At 37.3% G+C, this 16,357-nt stretch overlaps 1 protein-coding gene across 2 annotated transcripts in view; it reads right to left on the reverse strand.

Annotated features, from left to right (window-relative positions):
• Positions 1–2,786: 2,786 nt before the first annotated feature.
• The window catches only part of APLP2 (amyloid beta precursor like protein 2), a 97,696-nt gene continuing 84,125 nt past the window's right edge, over positions 2,787–16,357 (reverse strand). The window contains exons 10-18 of one of the 2 annotated variants that reach the window (XM_044668327.1): positions 15,684–15,842; positions 14,776–14,904; positions 11,802–11,901; positions 11,154–11,306; positions 10,219–10,254; positions 7,286–7,368; positions 6,418–6,492; positions 5,836–5,991; positions 2,787–4,277 (exon numbers count right to left, since the gene is read on the reverse strand). In XM_044668327.1, coding sequence (XP_044524262.1) covers positions 4,176–4,277; positions 5,836–5,991; positions 6,418–6,492; positions 7,286–7,368; positions 10,219–10,254; positions 11,154–11,306; positions 11,802–11,901; positions 14,776–14,904; positions 15,684–15,842 — 993 coding nt within the window. In that variant the 3' untranslated portion in view covers positions 2,787–4,175. The remainder of the gene's footprint in view (positions 4,278–5,835; positions 5,992–6,417; positions 6,493–7,285; positions 7,369–10,218; positions 10,255–11,153; positions 11,307–11,801; positions 11,902–14,775; positions 14,905–15,683; positions 15,843–16,357) is intronic. The other variant, XM_044668326.1, reaches the window with a different exon arrangement.

A 16,357-nucleotide genomic window follows, 5' to 3' on the forward strand; every position in this document is an offset into this window, starting at 1 on the left:
ACTACCTCACCCTTATCAGAAATAATAAATGCCAGGTATTGAAAGAAAATAGACAGCAATAAACTGCTGGTGGATTTAAGAACCACTCAAATCATTCTGGAGAATAATTTGGAACTATGTTCAAAGAGCTATAAAACTGTGTATATCCTTTTACTCAGCAATACCACTATTAGGTCTATACTCCAAAAACATCAAAGGAGGGGGCAGCTGGGTAGTTCAGTGGATTAAGAACCAGGGTTAGAGATGGAAGGTCCTAGGTTCAAATCTGGCTTCAGATACTTCCCAGCTGTGTACCCTGGGCAAGTCATTTGACCCCCATTTCCTACCCTTACCATTCTTCTGCCTGGAGCCAATATACAGTATTGACTCCAAGACGAAAGGTAAGGGTTTAAAAAAAAAAAACAATCAAAGGAAATTGACCTATATGCACAAAAATATATAGAGCAGCTCCTTTTGTGGTGACAAAGAATTAGAAACTAGGGGGATGTGCATCAGTTGAGAAATGGTTGAACAAGTATTATTTAATAAAGTATTATTGTGCTATAAGAAACGATATGGGGGAGGTTTTAGAAAAAACATGGGAAGACCTATATGAATTGTAACAAAGTGAAGTGAGATGTGGAAGATCATTGTGCACTGTAACATCAATGTTGTTATGATGAATTGTGAAAGACTTGACTACTAATAGGAAAATGCTATCCACCTCCCAAGAGGGAACTAATGAACTCTAAGAATGATCAAAGTATAACTTCTTTGCTTTATTATTTTTTTTGCAATATGGCTTATATGGAAATATGCTTTGCATGACTTCATATGTATGATTGATGTCATTTTGTTTACCTTCTCAAATGGGTAGGGAGAGAATTCTGAATTTAATTTTTTAAATAAAATTAAAAATAATAAATTTCACTTTTGAAATGGTCATATGAAAAAAAACTGCTCAAAAATCATCAATTAAGAAATGCAAATTAAAACTGAAGTTCAATCTCATAAGGCATCAGATTGGCAATGCTGACAAAAAAGGAAATGCCAACTGTTGTAGGGGCTGTGGGAAAGCAGGCATAATTACCCACTGTTGTTGGATCCATAAACTAGTCCAACTATTCCAGAAAGCAATTTGAAACTATTATTACTAAATTGAGTTATTAAACTGTGACATATACTTTTTTTTTCTCAGTGATATGACTACTAGGTCTATGCTCCAAAGACTTCGAAGAAAAAGGCCCACATATACAAAATTATTTATAGTAGCTTTTTTTTTTGTGGTGGCAAAAGTGGAAACTGAGGGGATCTCCAATTATAATCAACTAATGAGTGGCTGAACAAGTTGTGATATATGAATGTAATAGCATATAATTGTACTGTAAGAAATGATGAAAGGGAAATTTCTGAGAAACCAGGGAAGACTTGTATGAATTGATCTAAGGAAAGGGAGAAACAAGCAATAAAAATATTGTAAAAACAAACAAATTTTGAAAGGCTTAACAACTCCCAAACAATAATCAAATCATCATTTCAGAAGATTGATGGTAAACATGCAACTCAACTTCTTGACAGATAGGTAGGTGCCAGACCCAGAATCATGATTATTTATTTTTTGGGGTCTGGCAATGTGGAAATATGTTTTGTAACAAGAACGTTGCTATTCTTTCTTTTTCAACTGAGGATTGAAGGTTGGTTAAATGGGAAAAAAATTTTAATCACCTACCCCCCAAAAAGAGCACGTTCTGCTAGATCAAGTGCCTCAAATTTCCTTCAGATTCCATTCCTGTAAGTTGCACTAGAGAAGCACCCATGGGAAAATAGCATACTGGAAAGAATAATGAAAGTCTTGGGAGGTATTGGGAAGCCTGAATTTGAGTCTTGGTTCTTCCATTGTGAATTTTGTGCCAATGGGCCAGTCATCCTCACTTTTTTTAGACCTCAGGTTTTGTTAGACTAGTTGCTTTTTAAGCCCTCCCCCCCTCCCCCCCAAATATGGAAAGTCTGTGCATGCATGGGATTTGTGGTAGGTCAAATAAGCAAACAATGCCACCCTCCTTCAGGACCTTGAACGAGAGGCTGGGGACCTCTAGTGGTGGAAGGCTACAGAAATTAACTGACTAGAAATTCAAATACAGGCCTTGTTTATTCTTTCAGATATCATGCCTCAAAAAATCCAAAAAGTATTTCAAGATGAATATTCATAAAGCAGATTTCCTAACTTTTATTTTTTTAAATGTTAAAGAGGCAGTGTTTGTAGGCAATGTTAACCAGGGATTAAAAGCCCATCTTTGACACTTTACACCTATGTGAACCTGGGCAAGTCACTGAACTCCTTTACATACCAAACTAAATCAAAGGCTAGGTGTGATTCTACATTAATGAAGGGAGATCTGATTGTTACATAAAGATCTTCTAGATCCATATTGGTGAACCTATGGCATGCATGCTGGAGGAGGCTGCTCCCTTCCCCCTTTCCACACACCCCTGAGAACATTTCTCCCATCACCTGCCACTCTGCCCAGCACCCCAGTGCAAGCCCTTCCTCCCTCCCCTATCTGGGGTAAGGCAGGGCAAGGGTTGCAGTTTGGGCACTCAGTCTCTAAAAGGTTTGCCATCACTGCTCTAAATATTCAGCATAAAAAATGTCCACCATAGTAATAGTTCTAGGCTCAGAACCTATGGATATCTTTAAATAATTACACTAATCTGAAACACTCCAATGAAACGATCACCTTTTGTGGAAAGATACAAACATTAAGAAATTAAAAACAAATGCTAATGAATAAAGCAAAGAGTCTCTCTGGAAGTTAAAGTGTTTATTGATGTGTTTAAACTTTGTACATTCCCCACAGACCACACTAAGGAGTTTGCAGGTTAAGTTTAATCTGTGCATAGTGGGAGAGACATGGATGGGAAAGGGAAAAAGGGGGGAAAACCCAAAGTCACAGGAAAATAGAAAAAATACACCACAGGTTACCAGAACCTCCAAATTTAAAAAAAGCTGTGAGCATCAACATCAACTATACAAGCATTACAAAGACATGATGGTGAATGCAACGAAAATTGTCACTGCTCTCCATGGTGTCTATAGATCCAGTTTTCTATAAAAGTTGCAGTATCCTTTTTCCAAACGAAAGCAAACATTCAAAATTTGTTATCCAATGACTTATGGGGCAGGGAGAGGATTATAAGCAGCCTAGCCCCTCAATGACTATGCATCTTCTTCAGGTGGACACCAAATAACCTGGTGACAAGGGTAAGGGAGAGGTAGTGAGATTAAAGCATATTTAAAAGGACAAATGCCAAAGAAGGCGAAAATTCAAAGCTTTGTTCAAGGAAGGTAAAAAGCCAAATATGAACTTGCTTTTTTTGAGGAAAGGGAAAGAAAGTTACAAATCAGACCAGGGAGGGATGGCAAAGCACTGAGCACAACTGCACAGACTGAAAAGAAAACAGACTTTAGAAGGAAAGTGGTTATGGCTACCCCCCATCTGTGTACATCATGCTGGCGAAAGGACCTGGCAACACAATGATAGGTTCTTCAAATGTCCTGGTGCATGCAAACACCAAGTTACCCAGCAGTGGAAGCACCAGATCGCTAAGAAACTAGTTCTTTAAAAAAGGAAGGTTGAAGAGATGCCACATAACGTGCTATAGTGGCCGAGGACCACATCTCTACCTTTTGTTTGATGAGTTTGCAACTTTCCACAAGTTCATTTAAAGGAATACTGCTTTTATATATAAAAGCCAGAATGATAAATGAGCTACAAGTTCATTTATACAATGCAGCTGGTACAAACGACCTTCATATACAGTCTATCAGAAATAAAAATCAACATCTTCCATTTATATAGAGAGCTTGTGTGAGACATACAATAGAATTGGATTTTCAGATTAATTTTAAAAAAAAGAAAAAACTACAGTCATATATCTGCAATAGATCAATTTTCATTTCATTTAAGAAGATTTATATATCATATAGTTATATTATCATTTTTCACCCATTTAAAAGAATGGAAATTGCAACTCTACAGTAGTACTTATAGTCTTAATGATCCAGGAATTCTGAATGTAAGATGAAATCCTCTTAAAGCAACAGTTGGTCAGTAGTTGATCCAAAACACTGGACCCCTTTTGGCCCGCCTTTTACCATCTTCTTTCCCACCAGGAGTGCTGCATTTTCACATCATTTAAATCTGCATCTGCTCCAAGTATTTGTAAGTTGGATTCTCATAGCCATGGTTCTGCATTTTGTTCAGGTGGCGCTCCTCAGGAGTGAGCATTGGGTCAACCTGGAAAAGGAGTACAGAGGAAGAGTCAAGGCTACACAATTTAAAGTAACTGGACCTTCAAATATATGACAGTGGAAATCCACCACCAAACAGGTGTGAGTCTGAATTTCCTTTGCTCAAGAAGATGTGTTTGAAACAATTTAATTCAGGATCCCAAACCTAAGTTTGTAATCTATATGGCAAATAACATTAAATTTCCTCTTTCAATAAATAGTAGTGGGAAGATGATCCAATTATGAGTAAAGAGGAAATATATAGAGAGAGAACCTCAGGGCAGGTAGGTGGCTTAGTGGATAGAGAGCCAGGGCTGGAGATAGGAAGTCCAGGGTTCAAATCTGGCCTCAGACACTTTCTAGCTATGTGACCCTGGACAAGTCACTTAACTCCCATTGTCCAGCCCTTAATGTTCTTTTGCTTTAGAATCGATCCATAGTATTGATTCCAAGATAGAAGGTAAGGGTTTAAAAAAAATTAAAAAAAGAAAGAAACTACTGTGCTGATTACTCCTGTGTAATGAATTATGCTTCCTTCTTCTAGTAGGAAAATATAATATTGGAAATCTTCATGGCCAATTTATAATCTGTTCCTCTCAATCTGCTCCACCCCTCCACCAAAAAAAAATGTATACTGCCTAATCTCAAGAAATAAAATAAATCTCTTAGCCAAATAAAGACCCTTTATTCCAATGGAACATTTCCTATTATTATTCCAATATGCAAAATCAAAATCTCAATTAATATTTTAAGTCCTAATCCTTGTGAAATAATTTAGCAACTCAAGCAATGCTCAGAGAACAGCTACTCTGCAAAGCATATGACTTGCATTAGATAGTGAGTGGGATACAAAAATGAGATGGTATGGGGTCTCTCCTCTTATGAAACCTAGATTAAGTGTATCAGAGGGGTACAAAGAAGGAAAAAATTAGGAAAGACTTCTTAGAATTATTTGCATTTCATTGGGATTTAAAAGATGAGTAAGAATTCAGTAAGGAGGGGAGAACATTCCAGAGAATAACATGAGATGGGATCATGATGGGAAGAGGCACTACAGAGAAATAAGGAGGGCACTAGGATAAAATCATGCCTGAGAATAATAGTTTAAAGGGTCACACTTACTAGCTATGTGACCCCAGGTCTTGTTTTCTCATCTACAAAACAAGTGAGTTCCACTTGGTCACCTTCTAGCTCCATGTATAGGATAAAAGGGAATAAGTAGTCTTATTTAGCTACTCATGGAAATTAGGGAAAGAAAGAATCAAGCTTGAACTTTATCTAGTAGATTCTGAGAATAGAAGGGGAATGATTACAGATAATCATAAAAATAAAGTGCATGCAAGGGAAGAGTATGTTCTTAGGGAAAATAAACAGTTTGGTTTTGGACAAATAAATTCAGTTGTGAGCACCTTTTACATAAGACTTAATAATTTAATAAATAATCCAATTAAAAACAATATGTCCAAAACATGTGAGATTAAGATGATAAACTTCCAGGAAATATCTCCTAGGAGAGTCTAGAAGCCTAAAATCAAATCTAAGTAACAGAAAGCATGGTTTCTTACCTCCACAATCCCATGGCTGATGGTGCCGTATTGCCTTTTCCTCAGCATCACCAGACTGATGACGATGACAGTGGCAATGGCTACTGCAATGACCAGTAAGCCAATGAGAGCACTACTGCTGAGGCTGAAGTCATCTCGTAGTGATCCTTCAGACTCCTGAAATAACAACCCACCAAGAGGGGAAAAAACCAGCAAGAACCCTCAGGTTACCTTCTGTACATGAACACTTCCCTAGGAGCTCATGCCCCCTGAGGGCACTCAAGTAATGTTTGTCTATAACAAACCATTACAGCTCTCCCTTATATATAATGCAACACCAACACACACATCTCATGGCTCTCAATCAAATGAACATATTTACACACTCTGGTACAAAACGCCAAATATGTGCCCAAGTGTAAGCCCCTACAAAGTTTTACGCTTATAACTCCCAGAGGTCTGTGAAAATCAGGATCAAACGAAGTGCTGAAAGTATATTAAATGTAGGTTGAATGAAAGTCTCCTTTCCAGCTTAAATGAAGGAAGGGGGAATAGAGAAGCCTCAGAAAGAAATGGCACTATGCCCTGGGACTACATACATACCGGCTCTTCCATAAGTCCTCCAACTCTCTCAGCATTGAAAATCATTTCTTTAACATCCAGGGTTTCGTCAATGACCTAAAACAGTCATGAAGGTATCAGTGACTGTGCAGAAGGGGAAGATTTAGCATGGAACACTTGGGAGATGTTGTTTATCCTCTGTACCAACAGGAATGTGGCAGAGGAAGTCTGATATATCCCTCTGGACACCAGCCACTTGCATTGCCCATGTTCCATCCCCCAAATTAAGGGACAAGTATGTAGGCAAGACTGTTGCAGCTGTCCAAGTGGTTTTAGAGTGTTAGCTCTTCAGTCTGTCATGAAAATTTTCCATTATCATGACACTGCATTAAGGTTACTTTAAAAACTAGCCACACCTTGGTATAGTAGAAGATTTTGAGATCCACAATGCCAGGAGATTTGGCTTTAAACTTCAATAAATATAGCCCAGAAATTAAAGCTTTAAGGAATAGGGCCATGAAAACAAGACAAATCCCCAGGCAGTCTGAGAGTCAAACCTAACTCTTGCCCCTCAGTCAGGTTACCAACCCTCCATTCACTTGAATGTGGCCTCTACCTAATATGTCATTCAGTTTTCCAGCCATGAAATATATATTCATGGTTCAACAAGCTATGGGCAATGAAAAGCCCTGCTACTGCTGTACTAGAGGTTCTCTACTCCCTCTTCAAACCCAGATGTGAATCAGCATAGCAAGTCTGTAAGTCGCTTCAGCCCAGACCTACTACATATTCTGGCACCAGAAGGATAATGCATATGTGGTTAATCATCTGTAAAGCATCTGAAACAATGCTACTCACTTTAATTACTCTCAAAATGAAAATGAGAGGGGAGAAAAGAAAGAAGACTCACCACATTCTCATCTACTTTATTCTTGCTGTTAATCACTTTCTCTTCAGCGCCAATCAGTCCATCAAGCTCTGCCACACCAGATCCTATGCACAAAAAGATTGCTAATGAGGCTCTGAGAATTTGCTGGCCTATATAAACCTCATAACGTCAAATACCACCGAAGAAATAAGTGAGCCTATCACACACAACTGCTATTATATTGCTTTTTCTCTTACATTTTAGGAGATGCACTATGAACTATAATGAGGAGTGACATTGGTGCTTTTGGGAAGACTGGTATGGTTATGATGGAAGGGAAGACAGCACTGACCTAGAAAGATGGGAGCTGAAATGCTGAGAGATTCCCAGGGTATAATGAATAACCTACATAACACAATCTGCCATAATGCTGATCATCTTCTATCAATCCCTAACTGCTCCTGCAGTGGAATGCTGGTGACCTTCAGAATGTCCAGAAATGCTGCTCCATCAGAGATGAATCAAGCCATTGACCCAGAGAAGGGAAAATTCCTAATATAAAGGTGGCGGGGAGGATATCTTTCAAGCACAGAATATCATCAGCCAACATCACACATTTATGGTGCTGTGACATAGTGAGTATCACACTGTGAACAAACTCAGAGCAAAACCACAGAAACAAAACCCAAGAAGAGAACAAATTCCCTATTATTTTTAGCTTGAAAACACAGAGACTGATTATAGGCTTAGGAAAGGAAAAGAGAGAAGATAATGGGGGTATAAGAGGGGAGGAGAAGAGAGAGAAAGAGGAGATGAAGTTACAAAGGGAAGGAAGGGAAAATAAAGAGTTCTAAACCAATAGGCCTGATGGCATATTGTAATAACAAAGTAATAACAAAATCAGATCCAAATATCGACATGTACAAAGGTATGGTCCTTTCTAGAGAAAAGGACAATAAAGCTTAAGTCAGAGAAGCAAAGCTTTTCAGCTCACAAACTAAAACTGTTCTTAACATTCAGTAATTAATAATAGGGCTACCAGAGTTGCTGAGTTTGCAGCTTTGCTAATTCATGACGCATTAACTCATTATATTGAAGCCAAAGTGGGCACAATTTTTCTCAAGCCTCCCTTTTAAGGAAGAACTACAGACTCGGCTGTTGGTTAAGTTAAATAAGGACGGGTTTTATTGTCTCAAAAATGCCAAGGAGACAGCAAAGCTGTGCTCCAACTATTTGAGAAAGAAAAACCTGGAAATTTATTGCTTCAATCAGGAAGATCACTGTTAATGAATTCTAATTTTAAAGCTCCCATTTTATAAAGTTAGAGGCTTAGAAAAATAAATGGCAGCATTAAGTTAAATGAGATAAAAAGCCCAACTACCAATTGAGACTGGCTTAATTCTTTTTGTGCTACAATTTAACTGTTTCTTTAAAATGACAATAATTCATTTTGATTTTATGGCTTCAACAGTCGAACAAGTAATTTCTAAGAACCAAGAGGTAGGTAATAGCTTAGAAGTCAACAATTTACTTAAAGAAATAATTAAGATGTTAAGGTAATTTATTGCTACTGAGGAAGTACATTCTACAGGGCATATCAACTAGAACGTAGCAACAACATTCTCTCAAAAAATTCTGGAGAAACAACTCAATTTCACTAATAGTCCAAGTGACATTTAAATGTAGACAAATTCCTAAGAAAGAGACCCTAAAAATCTTCAGTGATCTACTTAGACCACTGAATTAAATTAGGAAACTGATTTCAAATAGGAAATTCACTCTGAGGTAGCTAAGGATACACACATATGAATGTACTATCCAGACCCACCTAGATAGATGCTCTACCAGAGATCATGCTAACATTTAACTACCTCTAACCACCACAAAATGCTTATGGGGTGCTGTTGGTCATATTATATTTACATAAGGATTCCAACCAAGAGAATATTAGTTAACTCTCCTGATGCTACCAAAGGCTGTTAAGAGAAACATAAAGGGTCCTACAACCATCATCTTATAAACAAGGTGCTGTTCCAGTGTTGAGAAGGAGCATGATACAGTGGAAAGAGCACTTGATATAGGAGCCAAGAAAATTGAGGTTTTGAGTACCAGCTCTGACACTTAATAATTGCATAACTGAACAGTCTCTCATTCCTAGTTTCTTCCAACAGTAAAACAGGTATCATTCTTGTACTATCTAAAAGTATAAACGTAAACTGAAGACATATAAATGTGGAATGTTTTGGAAAGAACAATGACAAATGACTGCCCCGGTATGGGCAAATCTTGTTATGGAAACTTTCCCCATAAGTATGAATTAGTAATCAACTTGTAGTTTATAATCTTCAAGTTACTTTTGACAGAGACTTGCTCATAGTCACATAGATATTACTTGACAGAGGCAGGGCTGAGAACTAAGTCTTCCTGACTCCAAGGCAGAGTTTCTCCCATTACACCATGCTGCCTCTCAAAAGGTGATAGTTCCGGAAGTAATTAAATTTCAAGTTTATTTCCCAAATAAGCTATTTCTTCTATCATAATTTCTAAGGATTTATGGAATGCCACAAACTAGAGAGAAAAACCTTGTGAAAACTAAGGACTTCTAAAAAGAATAAGGATAAAAAATGATGGAAGAAATGCTGAACAAGATATCAAAGGCAAAGACTAATACTTCTTTCTGACCAAAAAAAAAAAAAAAAAAACCCTCAATAATTCAAGACTAAATCCAAAAACATGTATGAGCTCACCAACAGGATGGACCTCAACTAACATCAGATATGCAGCAAGAAGGCTAGACCAATCCTGAGCACTATGAGGTGGGGCCGACTTTGGCACCCCTCAGTGCCACAACTGAAAAATGAGGTGGAAAAAAAAAATCAGGTGATGGTATGAAACATAAAATGAAACTACCAGCACACTGAGGAAGTGGAAAGTGATGGAAGGCTTACAGGGAGGAGCAGCTTTTACAAACCAACCTTTTTTCATTGGGTGGTACAAATCCGGCTGGGTGTCTAGCAGAAGGGAGAACAACAAACACAAAATAGCAAAAAAGAGGAGATTAAGAAAAAGAAAACGGCTCTCTTCAAGATTCTTGTTTTAGAACTTTAAAACAAAACAAAAATTCCATTCTTCCCTAAATTTAATTCCTGAAATATCTTAATATTAAGACCTAAAGATTTGTTAGAGAATATTCTGGTGGAAAAGAGGGGAAAGTCTGATATTTCATGAGTCCTTGAGGGTAACTGAAGGATAACGTGTCCCTAAAAGCTCATGAAGCTCAGGCAACAGAATAGAATTCCTTAGGGGGAAAAAAGGAGAAATCTAAATTAGAATTATCTGTGACATTTTGACAAAATAATATTGTCACTTCTAAGTATCCAGTTAGATGTCTAACTTAGAACATGAAAGAAACCTAGAAATGTGGCCAAACTAGAAAGGTATACATTTCTGAGGTTATGGGGAGGGGAACGTGTGTGGTGGCAAAGATAGCTTTAGAAATAAAGCAGTGAAACCAGGGCACCCTTAAATACTGCTTGCTTAATCAAATATTGTTGCATGCCAAGAAAATCAAGAAAATGGGAATTCTTATTGATCTTGTGACCTGGAGGCAAAGCCCAATTCCACCAGCTCTTTCTAGACATCCCATCATCTCCTTTCTGGTAACAAAACTAAGGATTTAATGCAACGACTATGACACATGCCCACATAAGCAGTCTGTCAAAAATACTTCTCAGTGGGCACTAGACCCAGGAGTTTGTTGACTTTCAGTGAACATTCAAAACTTTTCGAAATCTTTATGCAGACATAACCCTCCTCCCTGCTTTCTCATCAAACCCATCTCACTGTTTCGAATAAGTGAGCTCATTGTCCTTACTACCAGAAGAGAGGTCACATATTCAGCCATACACACCTTCACTCTCAGGTAAGGACGGGAAAGGATGTAATGAGTGAAAAGGTGGAATTTCATCACTTTCTTCAGAGCTAACTCTGACATCTACTGGAGACTCTGAGATGGATGAGGTAAACTGATCCATATCAGCACGCTGTTCCTGAAGTAGTTCATCTAAAAAAAAATAAGTAAAGAGCAAAAAAAGAATTATTTTTCACAAGCCACTAGTTTTCGGAGATTTTCAAAGAAGGAAATTATTTCTAAGGTACAAATTAATGTGGTTTTAGAGGAATAGATATTCTTGGTTTGGTTGAAGGTAAGGGAATGGGGAAGAAACAGCACAGAGAAAAGCTGTTGTGGGAAAAAAAAAAACATTAACAGGCCACTTTCACACCCTAGATTTAGATTCTTCCTGTTCTCAAATTATTACACGGTCAGTGAAACAGAAGGCATTTGTGAATCAGTCAGAACAGTGATTCCTATGTTACCTTCTTAAGCTTGGAATGTAGGTTCTACAAAGAAAATTTGTTTTTAGTCTTCAAATGTATGAAGTACTAGCATGATAATTCTCAGTTTCATCACACTCTGTTTTCATCCTCTCTTAGTTTCTCCCCACCATGATTAGTAACAACTAATCTTAGAAGGAAAAACCTTAGTTGGTGCACCTACCAATTTCTTCCTGGATTTCCTGGGCCACATAAGGTACTTTGTATAATAGGGACAGGCTCTGATTTCTTCTCTCTTCAATTACATGGAGATGTGTCATTACCTAATCGGGCATAAACATAGTTAAGCTGGTAGCTTTCATTTTTTAATAGCAACCTCAAAAGTCTTTTTCCCTGGAAGATAAAACACATAAACATTTCCAGACCTTTCAAAATTTCAAGCTCTCAAGATTTACTAATAAGAATGTCCTCACCTCTAATGACTAAGCTAACTCTTTAGTAATAAAATATAAAATTCATGCCCAGAAGTTATCAGGAACTTAATCAAAATATTCCTAGATACAGACTTCATTTAAAACTCTGCCTATTACTTATTTTTAAACCTAAAATATATACTAATTAATTTGCATGGTTGGGGGAAAAAAAAGGTTAACCTAGCCTATTCTGAACTGTAATTTTAATTCTATGGGGCCAAAATATCCAAATCATGGATCACCCCAAATTCTTTATTCCTGCACTCCTCTCTCCCTAGAATTGCATAAAAAGACAAAGGTAAACTCAAAACAATTTTAGTATCTCTGATACAAATGATAAGATCTCAGAAAAAAAGGATAAAACTATTGCTAAAAGTTAATTGTCACCCCAAAGCCCAACTCTTCCTTCCTGTTCTGGACAAAAACAGTATTCAATTATTAAAATCCATAAGGATACATATTATAAAAACCATTGTTAGCTAATTACTTATACTAATAATTTTTCAAGGTCAAATACAAAGGTTATTTACATAACTATCCACCTTGATCATGTGAGAGGAGGCTGTAACATTTTAACAGTCAGCAAGGAAAATTATGATCCACTTTTAAAAATAGAAACAAAACCCAAATACTATATTTCAGAAGCCACAACGCCTACCTAGGGAGTCCAAGGGATGACTGAACTTGTACTAACAAATTTTTCCCTACAGAGGGTGCTCCAAGTTAAGAATTCAAAATGCCTAAACTGGAAAATTAAGTTAAAGAGAACTGCTTTTATTATAGATTAAAGTCTCTCTGACCTTTAAAAGTAAGGATGAATGCAATTTAATTTTATATTTGCCAGTCTGTCAATCAAATAAACTGATGGAAAAGCAGAGTGCCTGGGAGAAATAATGTAAGCTGAAATGGAACTTTACTACCCCATCTTGCTTTAAGTATGTTGATGCATACATTTTCCAAATGAAATAAAGGACTATAGAGAACACACCAGCAAGAACAATGCAAGAGACAAAAGCTAACAAAATGAATTTCTTTGCACAGCAACCTGTGGGCGGGTTATAAGGCATAAAAGTCCATCACCTCCAGGATCCTATGGAGATCAAACTGAATAACCACCTCCAGATTTTTTAGCAGTGGAGGCTATACGGGCAAGAATAACAGAATGGTTTATGCCCCTGATGAGGCCAATCAAGAATCTGGAGGTCATGAGAAATAAAAGCTAGCTGAGAACATGATTGCTGCTCTTCTGAGCTATGAATACTCAATGGGAGAAGTCCCCCTTACCCACCATGTTCAGTGATATGAATCCATAATGCAGCCTAGTGACTCATATGAGAAAAATTAATTTAAATTTAAAACACAAGGAGGCAGCATGGAATTCATGATAAAAAATAAAAGGGGGGCTTCAGAGTCAAGAAGGCCCTGGGCTCTGGTCCTGTTTCTACAATCCTGGCGGTCTGACCCTGGGTAAGACATTTGAAACTTTTAAGGCTCCACTCGTAAAGCACAGTGCTCACTGGGACTTCATTTACTAATGAAAACATACGACCAGCAAAAAAGGAAAAAAGTTAATATACTGATGGGAATAAGGTCAAACAATGAATAACCTATTCTTATAAAGTAGAGGCCAAGAATCTAGTACAATTCTCCTTGTTTACATATCTCAGCCTGTAAATCCACAAATTCTAATTAGCTGTATATCCAGAGAGTCAGCTTTGAATGGAAAATGTTTAAAAACTTTGTAGTAGCAAAAGATCTACAAAGAGGACGTCTGTCCATTTACTTGGCAAATATGCTTGCCAGTATCTCCAAAATGCTAAAAGTAGAGAAGGTAGCTCCCACTATGAAAGAAAGATGAACAAGAAGGGAACACACTGAGCAAGATGTGATCTATACTAACTAGTGAAAGGAGTGCCAGAGAAGCCATAGATGATCTAAGTATTTAAATAATATTCTCTCTGAGTAGCAAATTTAAGAAAACAGATATAGATCTGGCAAAGTTATACTTGGTCTACGAAATGTATACGTTTCTTGCCTAGTCCCACAAGTTCCCTAATTCTATCACTGACTAAACAGCTTTTAAAATGTTCAATGTCAGCTAAAGAACAGTAATGTCAAATTTTCAGGCTCCATAAAATTAATTCTAACAATGGGAAAGTGCTAATTATTAGTACATTTTATGTACAGAGATATTGAGGATCCCAATGGCATTATATTAATAACTACATGAAAAATTAACCAAGCAAAAGTGATTTAGCTGCAAGGCCTGTCCTCCATTAAACTACTTCAGTGAGCAATGACTAGGATGGATTACTGGACTATCCAGATGTCACTGAATTTCCCAGTCTAGAAGTTTATTGACATAATGTAGCTTACATCATCAGCTATAAGTGAATAAACTACAAGTCAATGCACTAAATTACACTAGTACTACAGTACTTCAGGCAACATACAAAGTCAGCAGAAGCTAACCAAGCTGAAAAATTGAGTCAATTTGGAAATTATTTCTTTCAGATATAAACACATAAATCTAAACTTCTGATCATCATAGGTGTTTAGTATGTAAGAAACATACCCCATAAACCTCATTATCCATGGATTGGCATGTCAAAATATTATTAATGTCCAGCCAATTAACTAAAGAAATGCTAAATAGGTTTTTCCAATGACTTCCACTAAGAATCACTCTCAATCTGATAATTTTTCTTAATATTTCTATTGTACCTGGGATTTCATCTGGGCAGCCTTTTCTGGGTCAACTGCCAATACATGCTGGTAATGGCGGATGGTATGCAGGCGATCTTTATTTTCAGCTCGAACATAACGCCTCAGAGCCTGGAGGATACGATGGGGCTGCAAGGGGGAAATGCAAAAATTCAGTGATTATAAACTACTAGAAATAGACAGAAAACCACAATGAAAAGACTAAATGTTGTGCTTCAACTTCTGCATATTTACTCTGATGTCAAAAGTTTCAGAATTCTTTTCACTGACATAGTAAAAGGACAATCCAACTTTTTATTGGGCATATACACAATTCTTCTCTATTATTAGCTGAAGTTCTAATCTCAACCCATCAGTTCTATTTTTCTTGCCTTCTCACTGCCCTCCCCCCACAGACCAGTCTGTCCTTTAATCAGCTCTTGATCTATCAATACAAAAGTGTAAAAGTTAAGAAATAGCGGTCACAATTCTTATTCTTAAAAGAATATGGACATGTCCAGTCTAAAAGCTTAGCAAGGATTGAGGGTAGAATAATGAATGGAATGGAAGAATTTGAAACCCTGGGAATGAATCCCTCTCACTTTAGAACACTAGCCTTTCACAGTTAGCTTGGAGACCAAATTCTTGTTATTTTAGGCCCCATTTTTCTTACAGGGAAGGGTAGGGAAAGCTGCTAGGATATTAAATGTTCTATTCAATTTAGAGGGGCTGCTTTATATTTCTACTCCATATACTTCAATCTGAGCAAAAACTACCATGGAGACAGGTTTACTGATGCACTAGATCACAACTTGGGTTTACCCTCCTCCATACTGACAAAAAGTCACAGGCATAAAGTAGTCTCCAAAGGAGGTAACTTGTTAAACAAAAATGTATTTCATCAGGCATTAACTCTGAGCACAGCTTACCCGTGGTGGGTCAGACTGCAAGGCAGCCAGATAATTCTCTAGAGCCATGCGACGACGATCATTCAGCATAGCTTCAACTCGAGCCAAGTGAGTCTCCACCAACTGCTGCTTCTCACTGGCTGCTTCCTTCTCTAGAGATTTAACCATTGCTTGGAAGTGCTAAATCAAAAGAAGTAGGATTTTTTTTACTAGAAGCCAGAAGTAGATAATTTACTAGAAACCAAAGGTTACATTATAGGCAGAAGAAGAGATATACAAGTGCACAATAAACACTTAAAAGAAAGCCAGGAGGGGCAGCTGGGTAGCTCAGTGGATTGAGAGCCAGGCCTAGAGACAGGAGGTCCTAGGTTCAAATCTGGCCTCAGACACTTCCCAGCTGTGTGACCCTGGGCAAGTCACTTGACCCCCATTGCCTACCCTTACCAATCTTCCACCTATAAGTGAATACACAGAAGTTAAGGGTTTAAAATTGGAAAAAAAAAAAAAAAAAAGCCAGGATTCTTCTACTTGAGTGCCTACTTGTGAAGACTGATGTTAAATTTAAAATATTTAGGGAAATGAAAAAAAAATTAATTTTTTCCAAAGAATATCTTACCTGCTTAAGACAAACACTATGAATCATCTACTACCAAGAGGGTTAATGGGTTATACTGAATCATTCCAATTCACTTATA

The sequence above is a fragment of the Gracilinanus agilis genome, chromosome 3 (genome assembly GCF_016433145.1).
Source record: "Gracilinanus agilis isolate LMUSP501 chromosome 3, AgileGrace, whole genome shotgun sequence".
Classification (NCBI taxonomy): domain Eukaryota; kingdom Metazoa; phylum Chordata; class Mammalia; order Didelphimorphia; family Didelphidae; genus Gracilinanus; species Gracilinanus agilis.